Source organism: Thalassophryne amazonica, chromosome 20 (assembly GCF_902500255.1).
Source record: "Thalassophryne amazonica chromosome 20, fThaAma1.1, whole genome shotgun sequence".
In the NCBI taxonomy this organism is placed as follows: Eukaryota; Metazoa; Chordata; class Actinopteri; order Batrachoidiformes; family Batrachoididae; genus Thalassophryne; species Thalassophryne amazonica.
The window spans coordinates 51,476,408-51,496,946 of record NC_047122.1 but is presented as its reverse complement, the minus strand read 5'-3'; the positions used below and the strand labels follow the sequence as shown (position 1 = coordinate 51,496,946).

The 20,539-nt window shown below is 46.4% G+C and overlaps 2 protein-coding genes across 2 annotated transcripts in view; both read right to left on the bottom strand.

Moving 5' to 3' along the window:
* Nucleotides 1–10,204, bottom strand: part of LOC117501514 (probable acyl-CoA dehydrogenase 6) — a 48,870-nt gene extending 38,666 nt beyond the window's left edge. Inside the window, exon 1 of the mRNA XM_034160406.1 lies at nucleotides 9,996–10,204. Within this exon, the coding sequence (XP_034016297.1) occupies nucleotides 9,996–10,193 (198 nt within the window). The 5' untranslated portion in view covers nucleotides 10,194–10,204. The remainder of the gene's footprint in view (nucleotides 1–9,995) is intronic.
* A 1,680-nt stretch (nucleotides 10,205–11,884) lies between these two features.
* On the bottom strand, nucleotides 11,885–12,730 carry gngt1 (guanine nucleotide binding protein (G protein), gamma transducing activity polypeptide 1). Its single transcript, XM_034160610.1, has 3 exons — nucleotides 12,546–12,730; nucleotides 12,315–12,413; nucleotides 11,885–12,105 (listed from the first exon to the last, which is right to left on the bottom strand). Exons 2-3 carry the CDS (start codon nucleotides 12,408–12,410, stop codon nucleotides 11,980–11,982), a joined length of 222 nt encoding a protein of 73 aa, XP_034016501.1. The 5' UTR covers nucleotides 12,411–12,413; nucleotides 12,546–12,730; the 3' UTR covers nucleotides 11,885–11,979.
* Between the last annotated feature and the right edge of the window lie 7,809 nt (nucleotides 12,731–20,539).

Here is a 20,539-nt window from a genome sequence, read left to right as displayed (position 1 = left end):
GTTGTAGTGTATTTTTTATTACTGGCATTTAATATTGGAGTTTATTTTGTTTAGTGCCTTGATTCCCAGGAAAGCCCTACATAAACAGTTATTATTATTATTATTTATTCATAACAAATGCCTGATTTTTTTTTTTTTTTTTGGTATACCAGTTGGACTGGAGTATAAGTTGCAAGGCCACTCAAATGAGCAAATAATAATAAATAAATTAATTAAATTAAATTAAAAACGCAACTTATACTCCGGAAAATACAGTACTTACCACGGATGCAGTGTAGGCTAGTAGAATGTCTCAAAAGATATAATTTGTCAGGAATATTTCATATTAACAAACCATATGCAACAAAAATGTGCAGAGTAATGATGGTGAGGAGAAGTCTTGTTAAAGTGTCAAATCAGCCTCCAAGTCAACTGCTTCACCAAAAGCTTTATTTCTTGAAGCCTAATTTTTAAAACCTCATTAGATATCACATGACATCCAATGGTCAAATAATATGTAGCACACTTCCTATGAAATTACCACAGGCTGGAGGCCACATAACTAGGGCTGCAACAAATGATTATTTGGATCATCGATGAATCTGATGAGGTATTGACACGATTAATCGATTAATCTGATTAGCGGGGAATTTTTTTAAAAATGTGCAAGGGAAACAATTTTTCTCTCCTTCCATCACTTTATTTAACAACAGAACATTATTTGAAAATTTAAAATACTTGAAAATCAACAAATTGTCAAATGTCCCTTGGCTGATGAAATATAAAATAATAAAGAATAAAACAGTTTATAATAAAGAACAAAAATAATTATTTCAAATGACATTGCTTTATCAAAGTGCTGAGTTTGTTATGTGTCAATGCGGGTTGAGGAGCGGACCTGCGTCTGACGGAACCCAGCGCTAAAACAACCAGAAAGCGGTTCCAATAACAAAACAATTTATTTTCCCCCTTTGTTGCATAACAAAGTGTACAAACAAAAACTGCGTCGGTCTGGCGGAAGTGAAGGACGGCACGCTCTCCAGCGTCCAAAAGGATCGAAGCCCGGCGCTTCTGGACCCACGTTCACCGCCAAACACCCCCCAGGTGGACACGACAAACCGACTCCGCGAAGGATAGAAAAGGTGAGGTAAGTCAGCAGCTACAACTAATATCCTTCAAAAGGCACACACTATCAGCAACACATTCAGGTCCAAATTCAAGCTTTATGTAAATGAGCAGCTTCTCACAACAGGTGGAGGATCATCAGTCCGCATGCCACGGCAGTGAGAAGCGAGCTGCACAACTCTCATCAAAGTTCAAATATACTGCGTAACAAAATACCAAGTTACTGTTAACAATTATTCAGATAATCAATCACCTCTGATGTGTGCTGACAGCATGTGTCCCTCACCCTTCCTCCTTCACAGGCACGATGTGTCAAACCCAGGCGCGGTCCTCAGCGTCTCACAAACGAACATCACAAGGTCGAGTTCCCGGCAATTCTGCTTGAATCACACATGACTTAAATGCAGAACGCCATCTCATTATCTGCTTCAGCTGAAAGTCTTTAAGGTTGCACGTGAGCACCATCCACAGGTGCTGCACATCATGTTGATGAGGGTGAAGGACTCTTCTGCCAGCACCTTCTCCACAGACAATAAATCATTTTGCATACCACCTGGAGAGCAAAGAAAAGAAAAGAACACCAAAATGTCCAGCCACACCCCCCCAACACACAACAGAGTTGCCATAAAACAACATTGAAACATAAATGTTATAAAATATATGGTGGAAAAAAGAGGTATTTTTTGCTGCAAATGAGCAATTAGCATAACCAATTAACCATAAAACCTAAATCAAAACTGTACCCTGACTCATTATATGTGCAACATTCTCTGTATAACTTGTAACTTATAACTTGTGTGGTCATTTCACAATGACACATGTGTCTCATGTCTCTTTCTCTAAAACTGTATTGTAGCATTATTAGTTATTTACTATTATTATTGTTGCTATTATTATTAATATATAAATAAAATAAATTAAAAAATATTATAATGTGTAATACATTTGACTCTTTTACAACAACAAACGCTGAGCCATTAATTATTATACAGAAAACAAATGCACAAACATGCTGAAATGCCAGCAGCTTAACGCTAACTTTAACATTGAAAATGTCATACACATGCTAATGTGTTAGCATCAGCGTTAGCATAAAATACATCTATCAACTGTTTCAGAAGACCATAACAGGTCAGTTTAACATAAAAAAGGTAAATATTCCTCACAGACATATGCTCTTTAGGGTTTTAGTGGGGAAAAATTAAGATAAAGTGAAATAAAACAAATGAAACCAACGAAGCAGCAGCTCGAAGCACTACTTCATTGGTTCAAGATTCAAAACAAAGCTCGGTTGATTATATGGAAGAAACAAAACATTTGCAGAAAAACAAAGTTATTTAGCAACTAATCAATGACTAAATTAGTTGACAACTATTTTAATAATCGATTTTAATCGATTAACTCAATTAGTTTCAGCTCTACACATAACACAATTTCAGCGGACATCTAGCTGCAAACAATATCACAGATTAGCTACATAGACAACCAGGTATTTCATATTAACTGAGAACTGAATTATGTTTTCTTGAATTTCCAACTTGATACTGCTTTCAATGTAAAATATTATTTCACAGGTTGGATCTGCAACATGTGGGACCAGACTACAAGGGAATTCTGACATGATGAAATCTCATGTGGAAATACCAATCCATGCAACCCTCGGGTGCATTGTTTTCACTTCTTTGTGAAAAGGGAGCTTTTGATGACAAGGACAACATTCACAGCCTTAGCTCATCCCAGTCCTAGAGCAGTGCAAACATTAATCATGCGGGAAGTGGGAGTTTGAGATGGGAAATAGAAACACAAGAGTAAGAGGCAGTATTTGGTATTCTTAGCCGGGGTAGTCCCTGTGTACCTGGCACTTTGCCCTGAGCCTGTGCCGTTATTCATCAGTTTCCCATAACTTGCAGTCAGCAGCACAACAATGTAATGTAGAGTCACCTGAGGATACACGTAGGTAATGATTGATGTTTGCTGTGAGCTGACCTCAATTTGAAAGGCAATCAGTGACTTTGTGGCATCAGTTATTTGAGATAGATGCAATTAGAGCTGCAGGTAATTATTTCTTTCATTATCAATTAATCCACTAATTATTTAAACTCGCAAAGCAATCCGCCCCCCTCCCACACATACACACACTACTGTGCAAAACTTTTAGTCACACTAGAATTTTTATGTAAATGCACTGTTTGCTGTGTTTTTCTTCAGCAGGTCAACTGAAAGTCTAATTCATTAAACAAACCAATTATCTTTTTATATCTAATTTTAAAGCCCAATGCTCTGTATAGAACACAAAAAACAATGCAAATATTCAGGTCAGGCCAGGTCTGGGAGCATGCAGAGACCTCATACTATAAAGACATCCAGTCATCGTCGTGTCCAAAGTATTCCAGAAAAGGCCAAGAGGGTGCAGGTTTTCTGTACAGCAACTGATTCCAGCAGGTGATTTTACTGATTAACATCACTTTGAGCAGGTGGGATGAAATCACCTGCTGGTTGCAAAGAAAACCTGCACCCTCTTGGCCTTTACTGGAATACTTTGGACACCACTGGGTCACTGGTTAGCATGCAAGTCTCTCAGCCATACAGTAAAACATAAAGCACCAGGACCCTAAAGACTTGGACCTCCATTGCTGAGTAGCACTTAATAATATTTTAAAAATATGATTAAATGTAATCAGATGTTCTTATAAATTGTAATAAATCTTATGCAAATTCCATTGTTTTTTAGTGTTGGGTGCAGTCACACCACATGATGATGGTGACTGTACTGTCATTGCAACCCAAAGATGGTGCAACACTAGTTCCATAACACTAACTAGCTAGTCTGAGATATCTGTGTGTACATGCTAAATCCTGAAGAGTACTACCTATAGTAAACACAAAATGCCCCTGCTGTATCTAAAGTAACTGACAATGTTTTCCTTGATCGCTTTCTTTTTGTTTTATCAATTTAAGAGGTGGCCTTATGATGTCACAAGACTCCATCTGTTGCACACGGACCTATTTTCAAAGTCAGCCTAGCAGCTGTCTAGGGGTGGACTTCAGATGTGCTCTGTGTGCTGAGGCAGCAGAGTAGACTCTGCAGTACAGTAATAAAACTTACTGTACAGCAGTGTGTACAGTAAGTTTTAAATTTCTTGTTAAAATCCGGGCTCTGTAAATTTGTCTCCAATCTAGCTGGGAAGGGTGGTGGAAACCATAAAATGGAACGCTGCGCTATCTATCAATTAAATCAATTATTGCCCATCTAATTAAGGCTGCAAACGTATTGTTTCTCCCATTATCATCTAACACCTGCTGTCGGCAATTATTCTGCTGCAACAACCAGTAACCTTGTTTTTCTACCATTAAAAATTTTTGAATGAAACATAAAACCCACCACTTCACTGACTGTACAAATTTCACATTTAGGAAAATTATTTCCCTGGTTAAATTAAATGTTGTTATGGCTCATCTGTGAGGAAATAAAGTAACAGATGTCACTGTTTACAGGGAGCTTTCTAACTGCCACCTCATCCTGGAATAATCCACAGCCATGTTTCGTGGTTGAATATCCAACCACTAAATATCTCTACAGGATATTAGCTCATCAATTAAAAAAATACAAAATAAATGGATGTCCAAGTGTGAACACAGCAAAAGGAAATCAAATTTTTCCAACATTAAAACTGCCGTTACCCTCACTCAGTACACCTTTGTATGGGTCAAATCTTGGAATCACATTTTGTTAATGTGGATGTCTAAAACAATGAATGAGTGACACAAAAGTGACTTAAATCTTCTCACACATTCAACGAAAGACTTATTTGACTGAATGTGTGTATACATATAAATACAAGAGCAACTGGAGATTTCTGACATCCGCAAAGGGTTTGACAAGGACTCAAAATAACAGATATGTGATTCACATCATGACCCGAACTTTACCTGGATCCGGATTCCATAACAAAATGCAATAACTGCATACTGATCCAGAATGGTCTGACTAATCAAGATGTTGCAATCTGATATTTAATTCACAAGCTGAAACAAAATAGTGTCTTCCTGATATGGGCATTATATCATGATACCATACCCATGAAGTAGTTTTGATGTAATCCTTAAAAGTCTACAAAGTGAAATCCAGATCTAGAATCCAGATCTGGATCCAGATCATCTCCAAAATTGAATGGAGTCTTCCAAGGCCTAACATCAATGTGTGGTGAAAATTTGGTTAAAATACGTTAAGTAGTTTTGACGTAATCCTCAAAATCTGACAAAGTGAAGCACACAAATTCAAATCCTGATCCAGAATCCGGATCTGGATCACCTCCAAAATTCAGTGGCGTGTTCCATGGCTCAGTTCAGAACCTCCATGACCAGTAAAAGATCAAGGACCGTGACGTCGTCCGGTATGGCGGAGCCGGGGTCCCACCCTGGAGCCAGGCCTGGGGTTGGGGCTCGCGCGCGAGCGCCTGGTGGTTGGGCCTTAGCCCATGGGGCCCGGCCGGGCTCAGCCCGAAAGAGTGACGTGGGCCCGCCCTCCTGTGGGTTCACCACCTGCAGAGGGGGCCATGGGGGTCGGGTGCAGAGAGGATTGGGTGGCGGTCGAGGGCGGGTGGCCCGGCGGCCCGCTCCATGCTCACAGCCCCTGGCTGTTGGGACGTGGAATGTCACCTTGCTAGGGGGGAAGGAGCCTGAGCTTGTACGGGAGGTTGAGAGATACCGACTAGAGATAGTCGGGCTCACCTCCACGCACAGCTTGGGCTCTGGTACCCAACTCCTGGAGAGGGGCTGGAAGCTTCATTTTTCTGGCGTCACCCATGGGGAGAGGCGGAGAGCTGGGGTCGCATTGCTTATCGCTCCCCAGCTCAGTCGCCAAGTGTTGGAGTTCACTCCGGTGAACGAGAGGGTCGCGTCCCTATGCCTTCGGGTCGGGGACAGGTCTCTCACCGTTGTCTCGGCCTACGGGCCGAGCAGCAGTGCAGAGTACCCGACCTTCCTGGAGTCCCTGGGAGGGGTACTAGATAGCGCTCCGACTGGGGACTCCATTGTTCTCCTGGGGGATTTCAACGCCCACGTGGGCGGCGACAGTGAGACCTGGAGGGGGGTGATCGGGAAGCACGGCCTCCCCGATCTGAACCCGAGTGGTGTTCAGTTGTTGGACTTCTGTGCTAGTCACAGTTTGTCCATCACGAACACCATGTTCGAGCACAAGGATGTCCATAAGTGCACGTGGCACCAGGACACCCTGAGCCGGAGGTCAATGATCGACTTTGTAGTTGTATCATCTGACCTTCGGCCACGTGTCTCGGACACTCGAGTGAAGAGAGGGGCAGAGCTGTCGACTGATCACCACCTGGTGGTGAGTTGGATCCGCTGGGAGGGTAGGAAGCCGGTAAGACCTGGCAGACCCAAGCGTATCGTGAGGGTCTGCTGGGACCGACTGGCGGAACCCTCTGTCAGCGAGGTCTTCAACTCCCACCTCCGGGAGAGCTTCTCCCAGATCCCGGGGGAGGTTGGAGACATGGAGTCCAAGTGGACCATGTTCTCCACCTCCACTGTCGATGCGGCTGCTCGTAGCTGTGGTCGAAAGGTCTCTGGTGCCTGTCGCGGCGGCAATCCCCGAACCCGGTGGTGGACACCGGAAGTAAGGGATGCCATCAAGCTGAAGAAGGAGTCCTACTTATCTTTGTTGGTAGGTGGGACCCAGAGGCAGCTGACAGGTACTGGCAGGCCAAGCGTGCCGCAGCCCGTGCGGTCGCAGAGGCAAAACCTCAGGTCTGGGAGGAGTTCGGGTAGGCTATGGAGGAGGACTATCGGTCGGCCTCGAAGAGATTCTGGCAAACCGTCCGACGCCTCAGGAGGCGGAAGCAGCTCTCCACCAGCACTGTTTACGGTGCGGGTGGGGAGCTGTTGACCCTGACTGGGGATGTTGTTGGGCGGTGGAAGGAGTACTTCGAGGATCTCCTCAATCCCATCGTCACGTCTTCCGAAGAGGAAGCAGAGACTGGGGACTCGGAGGCGGACTCATCCATTACCCAGGACGAAGTCACTGAGGTGGTTAGAAAGCTCCTCGGTGGCAAGGCTCCTGGGGTGGATAAAATCCGTCCTGAGTACCTTAAGTCTCTGGATGTTGTGGGGCTGTCTTGGCTGACACGCCTCTGCAACATCGCGTGGCGATCGGGGACAGTGCCTCTGGATTGGCAGATCGGGGTGGTGGTCCCTCTGTTTAAGAAGGGGGACCGGAGGGTGTGTTCCAACTATAGGGGGATCACACTCCTCAGCCTCCCCGGTAAGGTCTATTCCAGAGTACTGGAGAGGAGAATTCGACCGATGGTTGAACCTCGGATTCAGGAGGAGCAGTGTGGTTTTCAGCTCTACACGCTCCATTGGGTGCTCGAGGGTTCATGGGAGTTTGCCCAACCAGTCCACATGTGTTTTGTGGATCTGGAGAAGGCATTCGACCGGCTCCAGGAGTACAGGGTCCGGGGTCCTTTGCTAAGGGCTATCCGGTCCCTGTACGACCGCAGCAGGAGCTTGGTTCGCATTGCCGGTAGTAAGTCAAACCTGTTTCCAGTGCACGTTGGCCTCCGCCAGGGCTGCCCTTTGTCACCGTTCTGTTCATTATTTTTATGGACAGAATTTCTAGGCGCAGCCATGGTGTAGAGGGGGTCTGGTTTGGGAACCACAGAATCTCGTCTCTGCTGTTTGCGGACGATGGGGTTCTGTTGGCTTCGTCAAATCAGGACTTTCAGCGTGCACTGGGGCGGTTTGCAGCCGAGTGTGAAGCGTCCGGGATGAAAATCAGCACCTCCAAATCCGAGGCCATGGTTCTCGACCGGAAAAAGGTGCTTTGCCCTCTTCAGGTCGGTGGAGTGTCCTTGCCTCAAGTGGAGGAGTTTAAGTATCTCGGAGTCTTGTTCATGAGTGAAGGACAGATGGAGCGTGAGATTAATAGACGGATCGGTGCAGCATCTGCAGTGATGCGGTCGCTGTATCGGACCGTCGTGGTGAAGAGAGAGCTGAGTAGGGGGGCAAAGCTCTCGATTTACCGATCGATCTACGTTCCGATCCTCACCTATGGTCATGAGATTTGGCTCATGACCGAAAGAACGAGATCGCGAGTACAAGCGGCCGAGATGAGTTTCCTCCGCAGGGTGGCTGGGCGCTCCCTTAGAGATAGGGTGAGGAGCTCGGTCACTCGGGAGGAGCTTGGAGTCGAGCCGCTGCTCCTCCACGTCGAAAGGAGTCAGTTGAGGTGGCTCGGGCATCTTTTCCGGATGCCCCCTGGACACCTCGCTGGAGAGGTGTTCCGGGCACGTCCCACTGGGAGGAGGCCCTGGGGAAGACCCAGGACACGCTGGAGGGACTACATCTCTCGGCTGGCTTGGGAACGCCTTGGGGTTCCCCTGGAGGAGCTGGAGGAGGTGTGTGTGGATCGGGAGGTCTGGGCGGCTTTGCTTGAGCTGCTGCACCCACGACCCGACTCCGGATAAAGCGGAAGAAAATGGATGGATGGATGGATGGATGGTGTTCCATGGCCTAATATCTATCTGTGGTGTCATTACAACATTAATAAACAGGTTGTTCATTACAAACCATAGTTATACCACGTTATAAGTAGTTGCCATGGTGACCAATAAAAAGCGGCTGAAAATAATGCACGTCAGCACTGACACCCTACCAATGTGTCTGTTGTGTGGGGTTTTGGGTTTATTACATTTTTTTTAATGGTAACACTCGCCTGAATTCCACTTTAGTCCCCAGTCATTCGATTACATTTGTGTTACTGTCTTCTCTTTCTGTTCACACACTGGGTGTAGCTCAGTCAGTATCATGCCACAATATATCAGTCCCTCGGTGTCCACCCCATCTTTGTCGGCTCATTGCTGGTTTTTATGCCACAGTTGGGTTAAATCAGTTCCTGCCTGCAGCTAATTCTTGTTCAGTCCATCTGTCTATCTAACCCTGCTACTGAACTCTACTCACACCTGCACTGTAAATATTTTCACCTGCAAGAAACCTATATGTGTATCCTTCATCTGGGCGCCAAGTTCATCTAAATCTGACACTGGAATTTAAACGGTTGCCATGGTAATGAAGGAGAACACTGAGAAATAGGTGTTTGCCAATAAAATGTGTCAAAGCAAAAACAGGATTAGGACAAATGATGACTGATATGCGAGCTTGCAAGTATATTCTAATGAGAGCTGATGCTGCTAGTGGATTTTTGTAAATTGCTAAATAAAAGGAAGTGTTATAGTGAGCTGTGATTAGTCAGTTTGAGAGGAAAACCATCTCGTCACGCATGACATCGTCATCCATGACGGCCTGTTGGTGAATGACTAACATGAAATGACATCATAGCAGCTTATTTGGACCAGACAGATGTATACATACATTATGAACCTGAGGAAGGGGGTCTACGCCGCATTGTGTGTGTGTGTGTAATTTTATACACTCTCTGAAAGCTGACCAGACTTTCTGGAGGCTAGTTGCACTTTTCAGAAGATCTAAAACTGATATTTTGGTTACCTAGCAACCCTGCAAATGATCGTTCATGGGTTTTCATGTTAGGGTTGGGATTAGATTAAGGTTTAGAGGTTAATTTTTCAGCACTACATAGAATGTTTTTATCATTTGAACAATACTTCCACTTGCAGACCACAGCTTTGCGCACTTCCAAAAGTGTTGCACACGTATGGTTCATGTTAAGCTCAGGAATACGTCACATTTGCACACTGCGCTGAGAACAAAGCTAAACCCTCTTCACCTTTCACCTACTTCCACTTTTCCAGCTCGTGTCTCTTATATCCTGCAGTTATATCAATATAAACACGACGTGGCACACATAGGAATTAAAAAAAAATCCACAATTATGATATTTGCTGAGTTTAAACTCGTACCTTTCCAAGGGATTCCTTCAATGCAAAGTGTTGCTGTGTGTAGATTAAATGATCTTCTGCGTTCTCTGGGACTCTATCAGGTGAATTTGTAGATAAAACACCGTCAGAAAACCAACGGACAACAGCAAATGAAGTAATTTTATGAAAACGACAGCGATTTAGCAAATGAAAACGAACAGAACCAAAATGCAGCGCCATCTTTACTGAGGGCAGCGTCAGTGCGCATGCGCAGACTGACTAATAATTATCTTTATGTCCTTGTAAAACATTATTTATTACACAGCTGTGTCAAAGTTCTACGTGTGGGTAAAACATTTCTAACACTGTAAAATATTAGCACCGCTTTCCAGAAGATTGTAGTGAATTTATGGAAGCTTACTGCCGGGTGAGGGAGAAAAAGGGGAAAAATCACTTAGTAAAGCAAAAGGTTGGGATAAGTCAAATTTCATATCTTAAATCATGCAAAAAAAAAAATAAAAAATCATAAGTTTAACTTCTTCCATTTTTTTACACCTAAAGCTGGGAGTATTGGTTATGGTCTAGTGGTTATGTTGGGCTTGAGTTCAGAAGATCCTTGGGTCAAATCCCCACCTGCCTGGAACATATATACATAACATTTTTATTAAAAAATTTCCAATTTAAACTTTTAATGTTGTAATTTTGAATTTTGAAAGTCAAAATGATTTAACATAATTTTTAAATAGTTCCTTATTACTGAGGGATTATTTAATTTTTTATATTTATTTATATTTTAATCTGGTACCACCTGCACAAGAATATGGATTATGTGTCTGTCCATTTGATTGTTATATTTCAAAAGCTGGCAGACAACATTTTGGCTACATTTTGGAAGGTAGAATCGCATAAATTGAAGTAATGATTCACATCTAACTCAACCTATTACTTCTATAAATTATTTCTTACACTGATATTTCACCCCCCTTATAACATTCTTGTTTTACCTATATGGCATCTCAAACATTGGAAGGGGGAAATAAATAGAACTGGAAACTGGCTTTTTGCTCTTCAGCATTCTTGCCTTTATGATGACAGCTCTTGACACCCTTTTTCACAGAGCCCATGGATTGGTGAAGGGCTGAAAATTAATACATTTTTGACTTTCTGACATTTGTTTACACTATTTTTGGAATAAAAATACCAATGACCAAAATCTACATAATATAAAAACTTCTCATGAAACACCTCACAAACAGATGTAGCCACAGACTGCTCCTTCCCAAGTGCAGGACCAACAGACTGAAAAGCTCCTTTGTCCCTCAGGCCATCAGACTGTACAACTCCTCACTCAGGGGGAGAAAGAGTAACAGGAAGACAGAGGACGGGAAGGAGAGCAACAATAGTAGCCAGTAAACCAGTAGCGAGCAGTATTTCTGGCACTTACATTTGTGTATTTATATTTACAAATTGTTTTTAACTTTCACTTTTGATACTCTGTGTGCTTCTTACCCTGTGTGCTGCTAGATAATGCTGCTGGAACCTCAATTTCCGTGAGGGAGTCTTCCCAAGGGATTAATAAAGTTCTGTCTAATCTAATCTACTCCTAAATGGTTTCTATTTTGGCAAATATACTCCTTCTAAAACCATATGGGCTAAAAAAATAAAAAAAAAGGTAATAAATGGCACGTTTTCTATATATTCCTTTTTGAACCTCAAAACAAGCTCAGTTAATGGCAAACAACACATAGAGTAAATGGTATAAAAAACATGAGACAATCATTGCCAATATGTCTCTTATTTATTCCACTTTTTTAAAGAGGCAGATTATAAGGTTACACATCTAGTCAGAAGATGAGGAAACAATTACACATGAACTTGTGAAGTTTTACAAACAGACTCAATTTTTTTTTTTTTTTTTTTTTTTTTTTTTTGTTCTAGTCTTCTCTGGCTGCAAATCCATTTTATGAAGAGGGGGGAGATAAAGTTCTTGTGTGTTAATCTGCAGTATGAAAAGCTGCTGTTCAGTCTAGCAGATGACGCAGCCTCCTTTCTCCTTGAAGGGGTTTTTCTCCTCTGAAATGCCTTTGACAAGAGTGTCCTCTTCCACTCCAGCCTGAATGTAGTCCTTGATCTCCTCACAGCATTTCGAGGTCTGATGTGAACAGGAAAAAGCACTGAGACCGCATCACAATTTAATTTAAATGCTCTTCTAAAATCATCACTCACAAACAGCGGATACAACAATTCTTAATGGCCAGTTTAAGAAAATCACATTCTGAAGAAATCCTGACTGAAACTCTTATTTCTTCACTGTATATCTAATATCAATACGTATTTCTCACCTCAGTGTCGTAAACTTACCAACCACCTCTCAAGTTTGACTTCAATTTTAAGTTGAGCTACTTCCATTTGAGCCTTGTCCTTATCTGTCAGGTCATCTACATTTATTACCGGCATTCTCTACAAGAACAGGAAAGATTCACACATTCATAATACTGGCAACAATCATTTAACCTTTTATTTTAAAAAAATCTACATAATAAACATTCTTGCATTCAGACGACCTTGTTGAAAGAATAAAAATCTACTTACGAATGCGTCCAAGCAGCTGTCTTGCGCCCCTGAATACCTCCTGAAGAGTCCCTCTCCTCTCCCTCAATTTGGGTTATAAAGTAATCTGCATAAACAATCCTAATCCACTAATCTGATTAAAACAAGGCACCAGTGGATGACCCTGCCAGTATCTGAAATACGACAGCAGAAGGGAATCACACAAGTGTCTGCTTTGCCTTTACTGTGTTCAACCTGCAAAACACTAAATTGTATATTTATAACATATTATAGATTAAACTTGAATTTGTATGATTTGGCTCTTTTACAAAATAAAATGATATAGGTAAGGGGTGGTGCCTAATGTTGTAGGTCACTTTGATGAAATGGCTAATCTGTATTTAGCCTTGGCCTGTCAAGATAGAGATGGATGATCATCATGACAACTACGACAACTTTCCCACCGCATGTGAAGCATCTAACTGGAAGTGGTGGGAAGGAATTATGCAATTTATAAAGCTTTGTCAGTTTTACTACAGTGTAATTGTGACACTGTAGTAAAACTGAATGTAAAAAATACATGGATGTTAAAGGGTTAATAGTAGATTACCAGTTATTAACAAATAAAATGGAAACACAAATGACACTAATCCTGCACAACATAAATTTTGCAACAAACATGGACAACAAGAGAAAATGGTATGAAAAAGTTTCTTTCTTTCTTTCTGCCTCCTCGAGCACGAAAATAAGAAAAGTGTTGGGAAAGTGTAGTGACACGGACCCACAACAGGGGGCGCAAATGAACGGTCAATAGATGAGCCAAAAAGTAACAATTTAATGTTGTGAATGTGCACAACGAACGTACAGACAATCACAGAATATCATAACAGTCAATACACAGAGGTGACGTGTGGGCAGGCTCGAGGATAGAAGACGTCTGTCCTGAGAAGAGCCGGAACCACACGATTTCCGCCGCCCCAGAACCTGGTGAATACTGGAGCCGCCAAGTCCCGAATTCCCAGGTGATCACCGTCCCCGACTGTCGGATCTGGTACTGCTCCTATGAAGTATGATATCTCGGCAACGAGGTGGAGATGACGTCTGGTCTTTATGGAGTGAGATGATGTTGAGTAGATGGGTGACAGCTGTCAAGAGGTAATGAGCGACAGCTGTCACCCCCGGCTGTGTCCATGGCGGCAGCGCCCTCTCGTGCCTGAAGCCCGCACTTCAGGCAGGGCGCCCTCTGGTGGTGGGCCAGCAGTACCTCCTCTTCTGGCGGCCCACACAACAGGACCCCCCCCTCAACGGGCGCCCCCTGGCGCCCGACCAGGTTTGTCGGGGTGTCGGCGGTAGAAGTCGGCCAGGAGGGCCGGATCCAGGATGAAGCTCAGGAGCGTTCTTCGGGTCCATACCCCTCCCAGTCCACCAAGTACTGGAACCCCCGACCCATCCGACGGACGTCCAGGAGCCGGCGCACCGTCCAAGCCGGCTCCCCGTCGATGATCCGAGCAGGAGGCGGCGCCGGTCCGGGAGCACAGAGGGGTGAGGTGTGGTGAGGTTTGATGCGGGAGACGTGGAAAACCGGATGGATCCGCAGTGAAGCCAGGAGTTGGAGCTTCACTGCGGCAGGACTGAGGACTTTGAGGATCCTGAAGGGGCCAATGTACCTGTCCTGAAGTTTTGGGGAGTCCACCTGGAGGGGGATGTCCTTCGTGGAAAGCCACACCTCCTGCCCGGGCTGGTAAGCAGGGGCCGGGGATCGCCGGCGGTCTGCATGGGTCTTCGCCCTCGTCCGGGCCTTCAACAAGGCAGAACGGGCGGAGCGCCACACCCGACGGCACTTCCGCAGGTGGGCCTGGACCGAGGGCACACGACCTCTCCCTCCACCACGGGAAACAACGGGGGCTGATACCCCAAACACACCTCAAATGGGGAGAGGCCGGTGGCAGAAGACACCTGGCTGTTATGCGCATACTCGATCCAGGCCAGATGGGTACTTCAGGCCGTCGGGTGCGCGGATGTGACGCAGCGGAGGGTCTGTTCCAAGTCCTGGTTGGCCCGCTCTGCCTGTCCGTTCGTCTGTGGATGGTACCCGGACGAGAGGCTCACGGTGGCCCCCAGTTCCCTGCAGAAGCTCCTCCAGACGTGTGAGGAGAACTGGGGACCACGATCAGAGACGATGTCGGAGGGTATCCCATGCAGACGGACGACGTGGTGGACCAGGAGGTCTGCTGTCTCCTGGGCTGTTGGGAGCTTCGGGAGGGCCACAAAGTGGGCCGCCTTGGAGAATCGGTCCACTATCGTGAAGATGGTGGTGTTGCCCTGGGACGGCGGGAGGCCCGTGACGAAATCCAGGCCGATGTGGGACCAGGGGCGATGAGGCACCGGCAGCGGCTGGAGGAGTCCTTGGGCCTTCTTATGTACTGCCTTGCCCCTGGCACAGGTGGTGCAGGCCTGGATATATTCCCGGACGTCGGCCTCCATAGACGCCCACCAGAATCGCTGCCGGACAACTGCCACGGTCCTTCGCACCCCTGGATGACAGGAGAGCTTGGAACCGTGACAGAAGTCCAAGACTGCAGCTCTGGCCTCTGGTGGGACGTACTGACGGTTCTTCGGACCGGTTCCAGGGTCCGGGCTCCGTGCCAGGGCCTCCCGGACGGTCTTCTCCACGTCCCAGGTGAGGGTGGCCACGATAGTGGACTCCGGAATGATGGGCTCCGGTGGATCCGACAGCTCTGTTTTGACTTCGTCTTCGTGTACCCGGGACAAGGCATCCGATCTCTGGTTCTTGGTCCCGGGGCGATAGGTGATCCGGAAGTCGAAACGCCCGAAGAACAGTGACCAGCGGGCTTGCCTGGGGTTCAGCCGCTTGGCGGTCCTGATAAACTCCAGGTTCCGATGGTCAGTGAAAACCGTGAATGGCACAGACGCTCCCTCCAACAGGTGTCTCCACTCCTCAAGAGCCTCTTTCACCGCAAGGAGTTCTCGATTGCCGACGTCATAGTTCCGTTCAGCTGGGGTCAACCTGCGGGAAAAGTAGGCACACGGGTGAAGAACCTTATCGGTCTCTCCGCTCTGGGACAGCACGGCTCCTATCCCTGAGTCAGAGGCGTCCACTTCAACCATGAACTGGCGGCTAGGGTCGGGCTGCACCAAAACTGGCGCAGTAGAGAACCGTCGTTTCAACTCCTTGAACGCGGCTTCGCACCGATCCGACCAGGTGAAGGGGACTTTTGGAGAGGTCAGGGCTGTCAGGGGGCTAACTACCTGACTGTAGCCCTTAATGAACCTCCTATAGAAATTAGCAAAGCCGAGGAACTGTTGCAGCTTCCTACGGCTTGTTGGTTGGGGCCAATCTCTCACCGCCGCAACCTTGGCCGGATCAGGGGTGACAGAGTTGGAGGAAATTATAAACCCCAGGAAGGACAAAGACACGCAGTGAAACTCGCACTTCTCGCCCTTCACAAACAGTCGGTTCTCTAACAACCGCTGCAGGACCTGACGTACATGCTGGACATGGGTCTCAGGATCTGGAGAAAAGATGAGAATATCGTCCAGATATACGAAGACGAATCGGTGCAGGAAGTCCCGCAAGACGTCGTTAACCAAGGCTTGGAACGTCGCGGGGGCGTTGGTGAGGCCGAACGGCATGACCAGGTACTCAAAGTGACCTAACGGGGTGTTAAATGCCGTCTTCCATTCGTCTCCCTTCCGGATCCGAACCAGGTGACACGCATTCCTAAGATCCATCTTAGTAAAGATTTTGGCTCCATGCAGGGGGGTGAACACGGAATCTAACAATGGCACCGGGTATCGGTTGCGAACTGTAATCTCATTCAGCCCCCTGTAATCAATACATGGACGAAGTCCGCCATCTTTCTTGCCCACAAAAAAGAAACCTGCCCCCATCGGGGAGGTGGAGTTCCGGATCAGCCCGGCAGCTAATGAGTCCCGGATGTAGGTCTCCATTGATTCGCGCTCAGGTCGTGAGAGGTTGTACAGCCTGCTGGACGGGAACTCAGCGCCTGGAACCAAATCAATGGCACAATCGTACGGACGGTGCGGGGGAAGGGTGAGTGCCAGATCCTTGCTGAAGACGTCAGCAAGATCGTGGTACTCAACCGGCACTGCCGTCAGATTGGGAGGGACTTTGACCTCCTCCTTAGCCTGTGAACCGGGAGGAACCGAGGATCCTAAACACCCCCGATGGCAGGTTTCGCTCCACTGAACCACCACCCCAGACGGCCAATCAATCCGGGGATTGTGCTTCAACATCCATGGGATGCCCAAAATCACGCGGGAGGTAGGAGTCACAAAAAACTCAATCTCCTCCCGATGGTTTCCAGACACTACCAGAGTTACTGGTTGTGTCTTGTGTGTGAGTAAAGGGAGGAGGGTGCCATCTAGTGCCCGCATCTGCAATGGCGAAGGAAGCGCCACCAGAGGGAGCCCTACCTCCCTTGCCCATCTGCTGTCTAGCAGATTCCCTTCTGACCCCGTGTCCACCAGTGCTCGGGCTTGAAGGGTTAAATCCCCGCTCAGGATTGTGACTGGGAGTCGTGTGGCAATTTGTGTGTGTCTCACTTGAATGGTTTGACCCCTCCTTAGCCCAGTCTCTAAGGGCGGTTGTTGTCGTTTTGGCCGTTTGGGGCAGTTTCTCTGTATGTGCTCAGTTGAGCTGCAGAGAAAACACTCTCCACGGATCAGCCTTCCCATTTTGGCCCTGTGTGTTTCCCTAACAACGTCAGCAGGGGGAGCTGTTGCCCCACAAAGCGCTGCGGCTGTGGAGCGTGGGGAGGGCGGCGCCTTATCGAACCCGGAAGGGAGAGGGGCGGCGCGTATCCGGTCACGTCCTTCGCCTCACTCCCGACGGCGTTCCTCCAACCGATTGTCTAACCGTATAACGAGATCGATAAGCCCATCTAAATCCCGCGGTTCCTCCTTAGCTACCAGCTGCTCCTTCAGAACCAACGACAGTCCGTTTACGAAGGCGGCGCGGAGCGCAACGTTATTCCAGCCGGACTTCGCAGCCACGATGCGGAAGTTGACTGCATAAGCGGCTGCGCTCTCGCGTCCCTGTCTCATTGACAGCAGCACGGTTGAAGCGGTCTCTCCTCTGTTAGGGTGATCAAACACTGTTCTGAACTCCCCCACAAACCCAGTGTATGCTGATAACAACCGTGAGTTCTGTTCCCAGAGCGCCGTAGCCCAGGTGCGTGCTTTACCCCGAAGCAGAGCAATCACATAAGCTATTTTACTAGCATCTGACGCGTACATGACGGGACGTTGTGCGAAGACGAGCGAACACTGCATAAGAAAATCCGCGCACGTCTCCACACAACCTCCGTACGGCTCAGGAGGGCTTATGTATGCTTCAGGGGATGGTGGGAGGGGTTGTTGAACCACCACTGGAACGTTTATATCCTGCACAGGGTCGGCAGGAGGACGAGCCGCAGCAGCGCCCTGAGCGCTCGCCGCCATCTGTGTGGAGAGAGCCTCCACCCTGCGGTTCAGGAGGATGTTTTGCTCAGTCATTTGATCCAACCGAGCCGTAAAGGCGGTGAGAATGTGCTGCAGCTCACCAATCACGTCTCCTGCAGACGCCTGCGCTCCCTGCTCTCCCATTGGTCGTTCAACAGCCGGGTGACGCCCCTCGGAGTCCATGACGCTGGCCGAGATATCCTGTTGGGAAAGTGTAGTGACACGGACCCACAACAGGGGGCGCAAATAAACGGTCAATAGATGAGCCAAAAAGTAACAATTTAATGTTGTGAATGTGCACAACGAACATACAGACAATCACAGAATATCATAACAGTCAATACACAGAGGTGACGTGTGGGCAGGCTCGAGGATAGAAGACGTCTGTCCCGAGAAGAGCCGGAACCACACGATTTCCGCCGCCCCAGAACCTGGTGAATACTGGAGCCGCCAAGTCCCGAATTCCCAGGTGATCACCGTCCCCGACTGTCGGATCTGGTACTGCTCCTATGAAGTATGATATCTCGGCAACAAGGTGGAGATGACGTCTGGTCTTTATGGAGTGAGATGATGTTGAGTAGATGGGTGACAGCTGTCAAGAGGTAATGAGCGACAGCTGTCACCCCCGGCTGTGTCCATGGCGGCAGCGCCCTCTCGTGCCTGAAGCCCGCACTTCAGGCAGGGCGCCCTCTGGTGGTGGGCCAGCAGTACCTCCTCTTCTGGCGGCCCACACAACAAAAAGCATCTCACTGGCCACTGGGCCTATTTACTCGTATTTATGAGGGGAAAAATCAAAAATATTTCCCTATATCAAATAGAACTATAAAAAAAAATTTATTTTAAAGTCCTTCACTGTAATTCAACCCCAGACAAGCAGCAGATTTGATTGCTGAATCAGTGCCCCGTCAGCTTTTGCATAGCCATGGCAACAGGCGTGGATTCTCATGGATCACATGCAGCGCATCCAGAAAGTACGAGGGTAGGTTGAAAAGTTCTAAGGCTCCCCATGAAGGAGTAATGCATTAACTGCATTATAGTGAGCCTTAGAACTTTTCAGCCTACCCTCGTATACACAGCGCTTCACTTTTTCTACATTTTGTTATGTTACAGCCTTATTCCAAAATGGATGAAACTGATTTTTTTTATCCTCAAAATTCTGCATGCAATACCCCATAATGACAATGTGAAAAAAAGGTTTTATGAGATTTTTCCAAACATATTAAAAATGAAAAATATCACACGTCAGTTGACAGTGTACAAAACTGGGGAAAGGTACAGAAATATTTCTGCTGCTTTGAAGAGCTACCGCTTTGAACAACCATCTCTGCTGCAATCCACCAATCAGGCCTGAATGGTAGAGTGGCCAGACGGAAGCCACTCCTTAGCAAAAGGCACATGGCAGCCCACCTGGAGTTTGACAAAAGGCACCTGAAGGACTCAGACCATGAGAAACAAAATTCCTTGGTCTGACAACACAAAGATTGAACTCTTTGGTGTAAATACCAGGTGTCTTGTCTGGAGGAAACCAGGCACCATCCCTACAGTGAAGCACGGTGGTGGCAGCATCATGCTGTGGGGATGTTTTTCAGCAGCAGGAACTGGGAGACTAGTGAGGATTGAGAGAAAGATGAATGCAGCAATGTACAGAGACATCATGGATGAAAACTTGCTTCAGAGCGCTCTTGACCTCAGACTAGGGTGATTCATCTTTCAGCAGGACAATGACCCTAAGCACAGCCAAGATATCAAAGGAGTGGCTTCAGGACAACTCTGTGAATGTCCTTGAGTGGCCCAGCCAGAGCCCAGACCTGAATCTGATTGAACATCTCTGGAGAGATCTGAAAATGGCTGTGGACCGACTCTCTCCATCCAACCTGATAGAACTTGAGAGGTGCTGCAAAGAGGAATGGACAAAACTGCCCAAAGATAGGTGCGCCAAGCTTGTGGCATCATATTCAAGAAGACTTGAGGCTGTAATTGCTGCAAAGGTGTATCAACAAAGTACTGAACGAAGGGTGTGAATACTTATGTGATTACTTAGTTTGTTTGTTTTTAACAAATTTCCAAAATATTCAATAAACTTTTTTCGTGTTGTCATTATGGGGTATTGTGAGTAGAATTTTAAGGGAAAAAATGAATTTACTCCATTGTGGAATAAGGCTGTAACATAAAATGTGGAAAAAGTGAAGCGCGGTGAATACTTTTTGGATTCGCTCTATATCGCACATGGATTCTCATGTGCAATATATGCGTCAAATGAAGGGCCCCCTTACAGGACAAGTAGCTGTATAATGTGTGAAAAAGGTGAAAATAAAGTAAGATAATGTTTTGTTGTAATAATGTTAAAATAATACGTATGTGAAGAATGGTGTGAATGAGTATACTTGTTTTTTTTTTTTTTATGTGCACAAATCACTTTTGACACTAATTATTTTTTGGTGTCTTTGACAATTCCAGGTATTTCTGTGAATAGAGTTTACATACAGAGTGATCCCCCCCCCCCTCCCCAAAAAAACACAGAACCCATAAAAATTGTCATAAATCCTACAAAC

What these genes read in the sequence shown, in the direction of transcription:
- gngt1 (XM_034160610.1), bottom strand. Translation starts at nt 12,410, where the DNA reads ATGCCGGTAATAAATGTAGATGACCTGACAGATAAGGACAAGGCTCAA. An exon ending in TCAAACTTGAGAGGTGGTTG is followed by an intron (nt 12,106 to 12,314) that starts GTAAGTTTACGA and finishes TGTTCACATCAG; the next exon opens with ACCTCGAAATGCTGTGAGGA.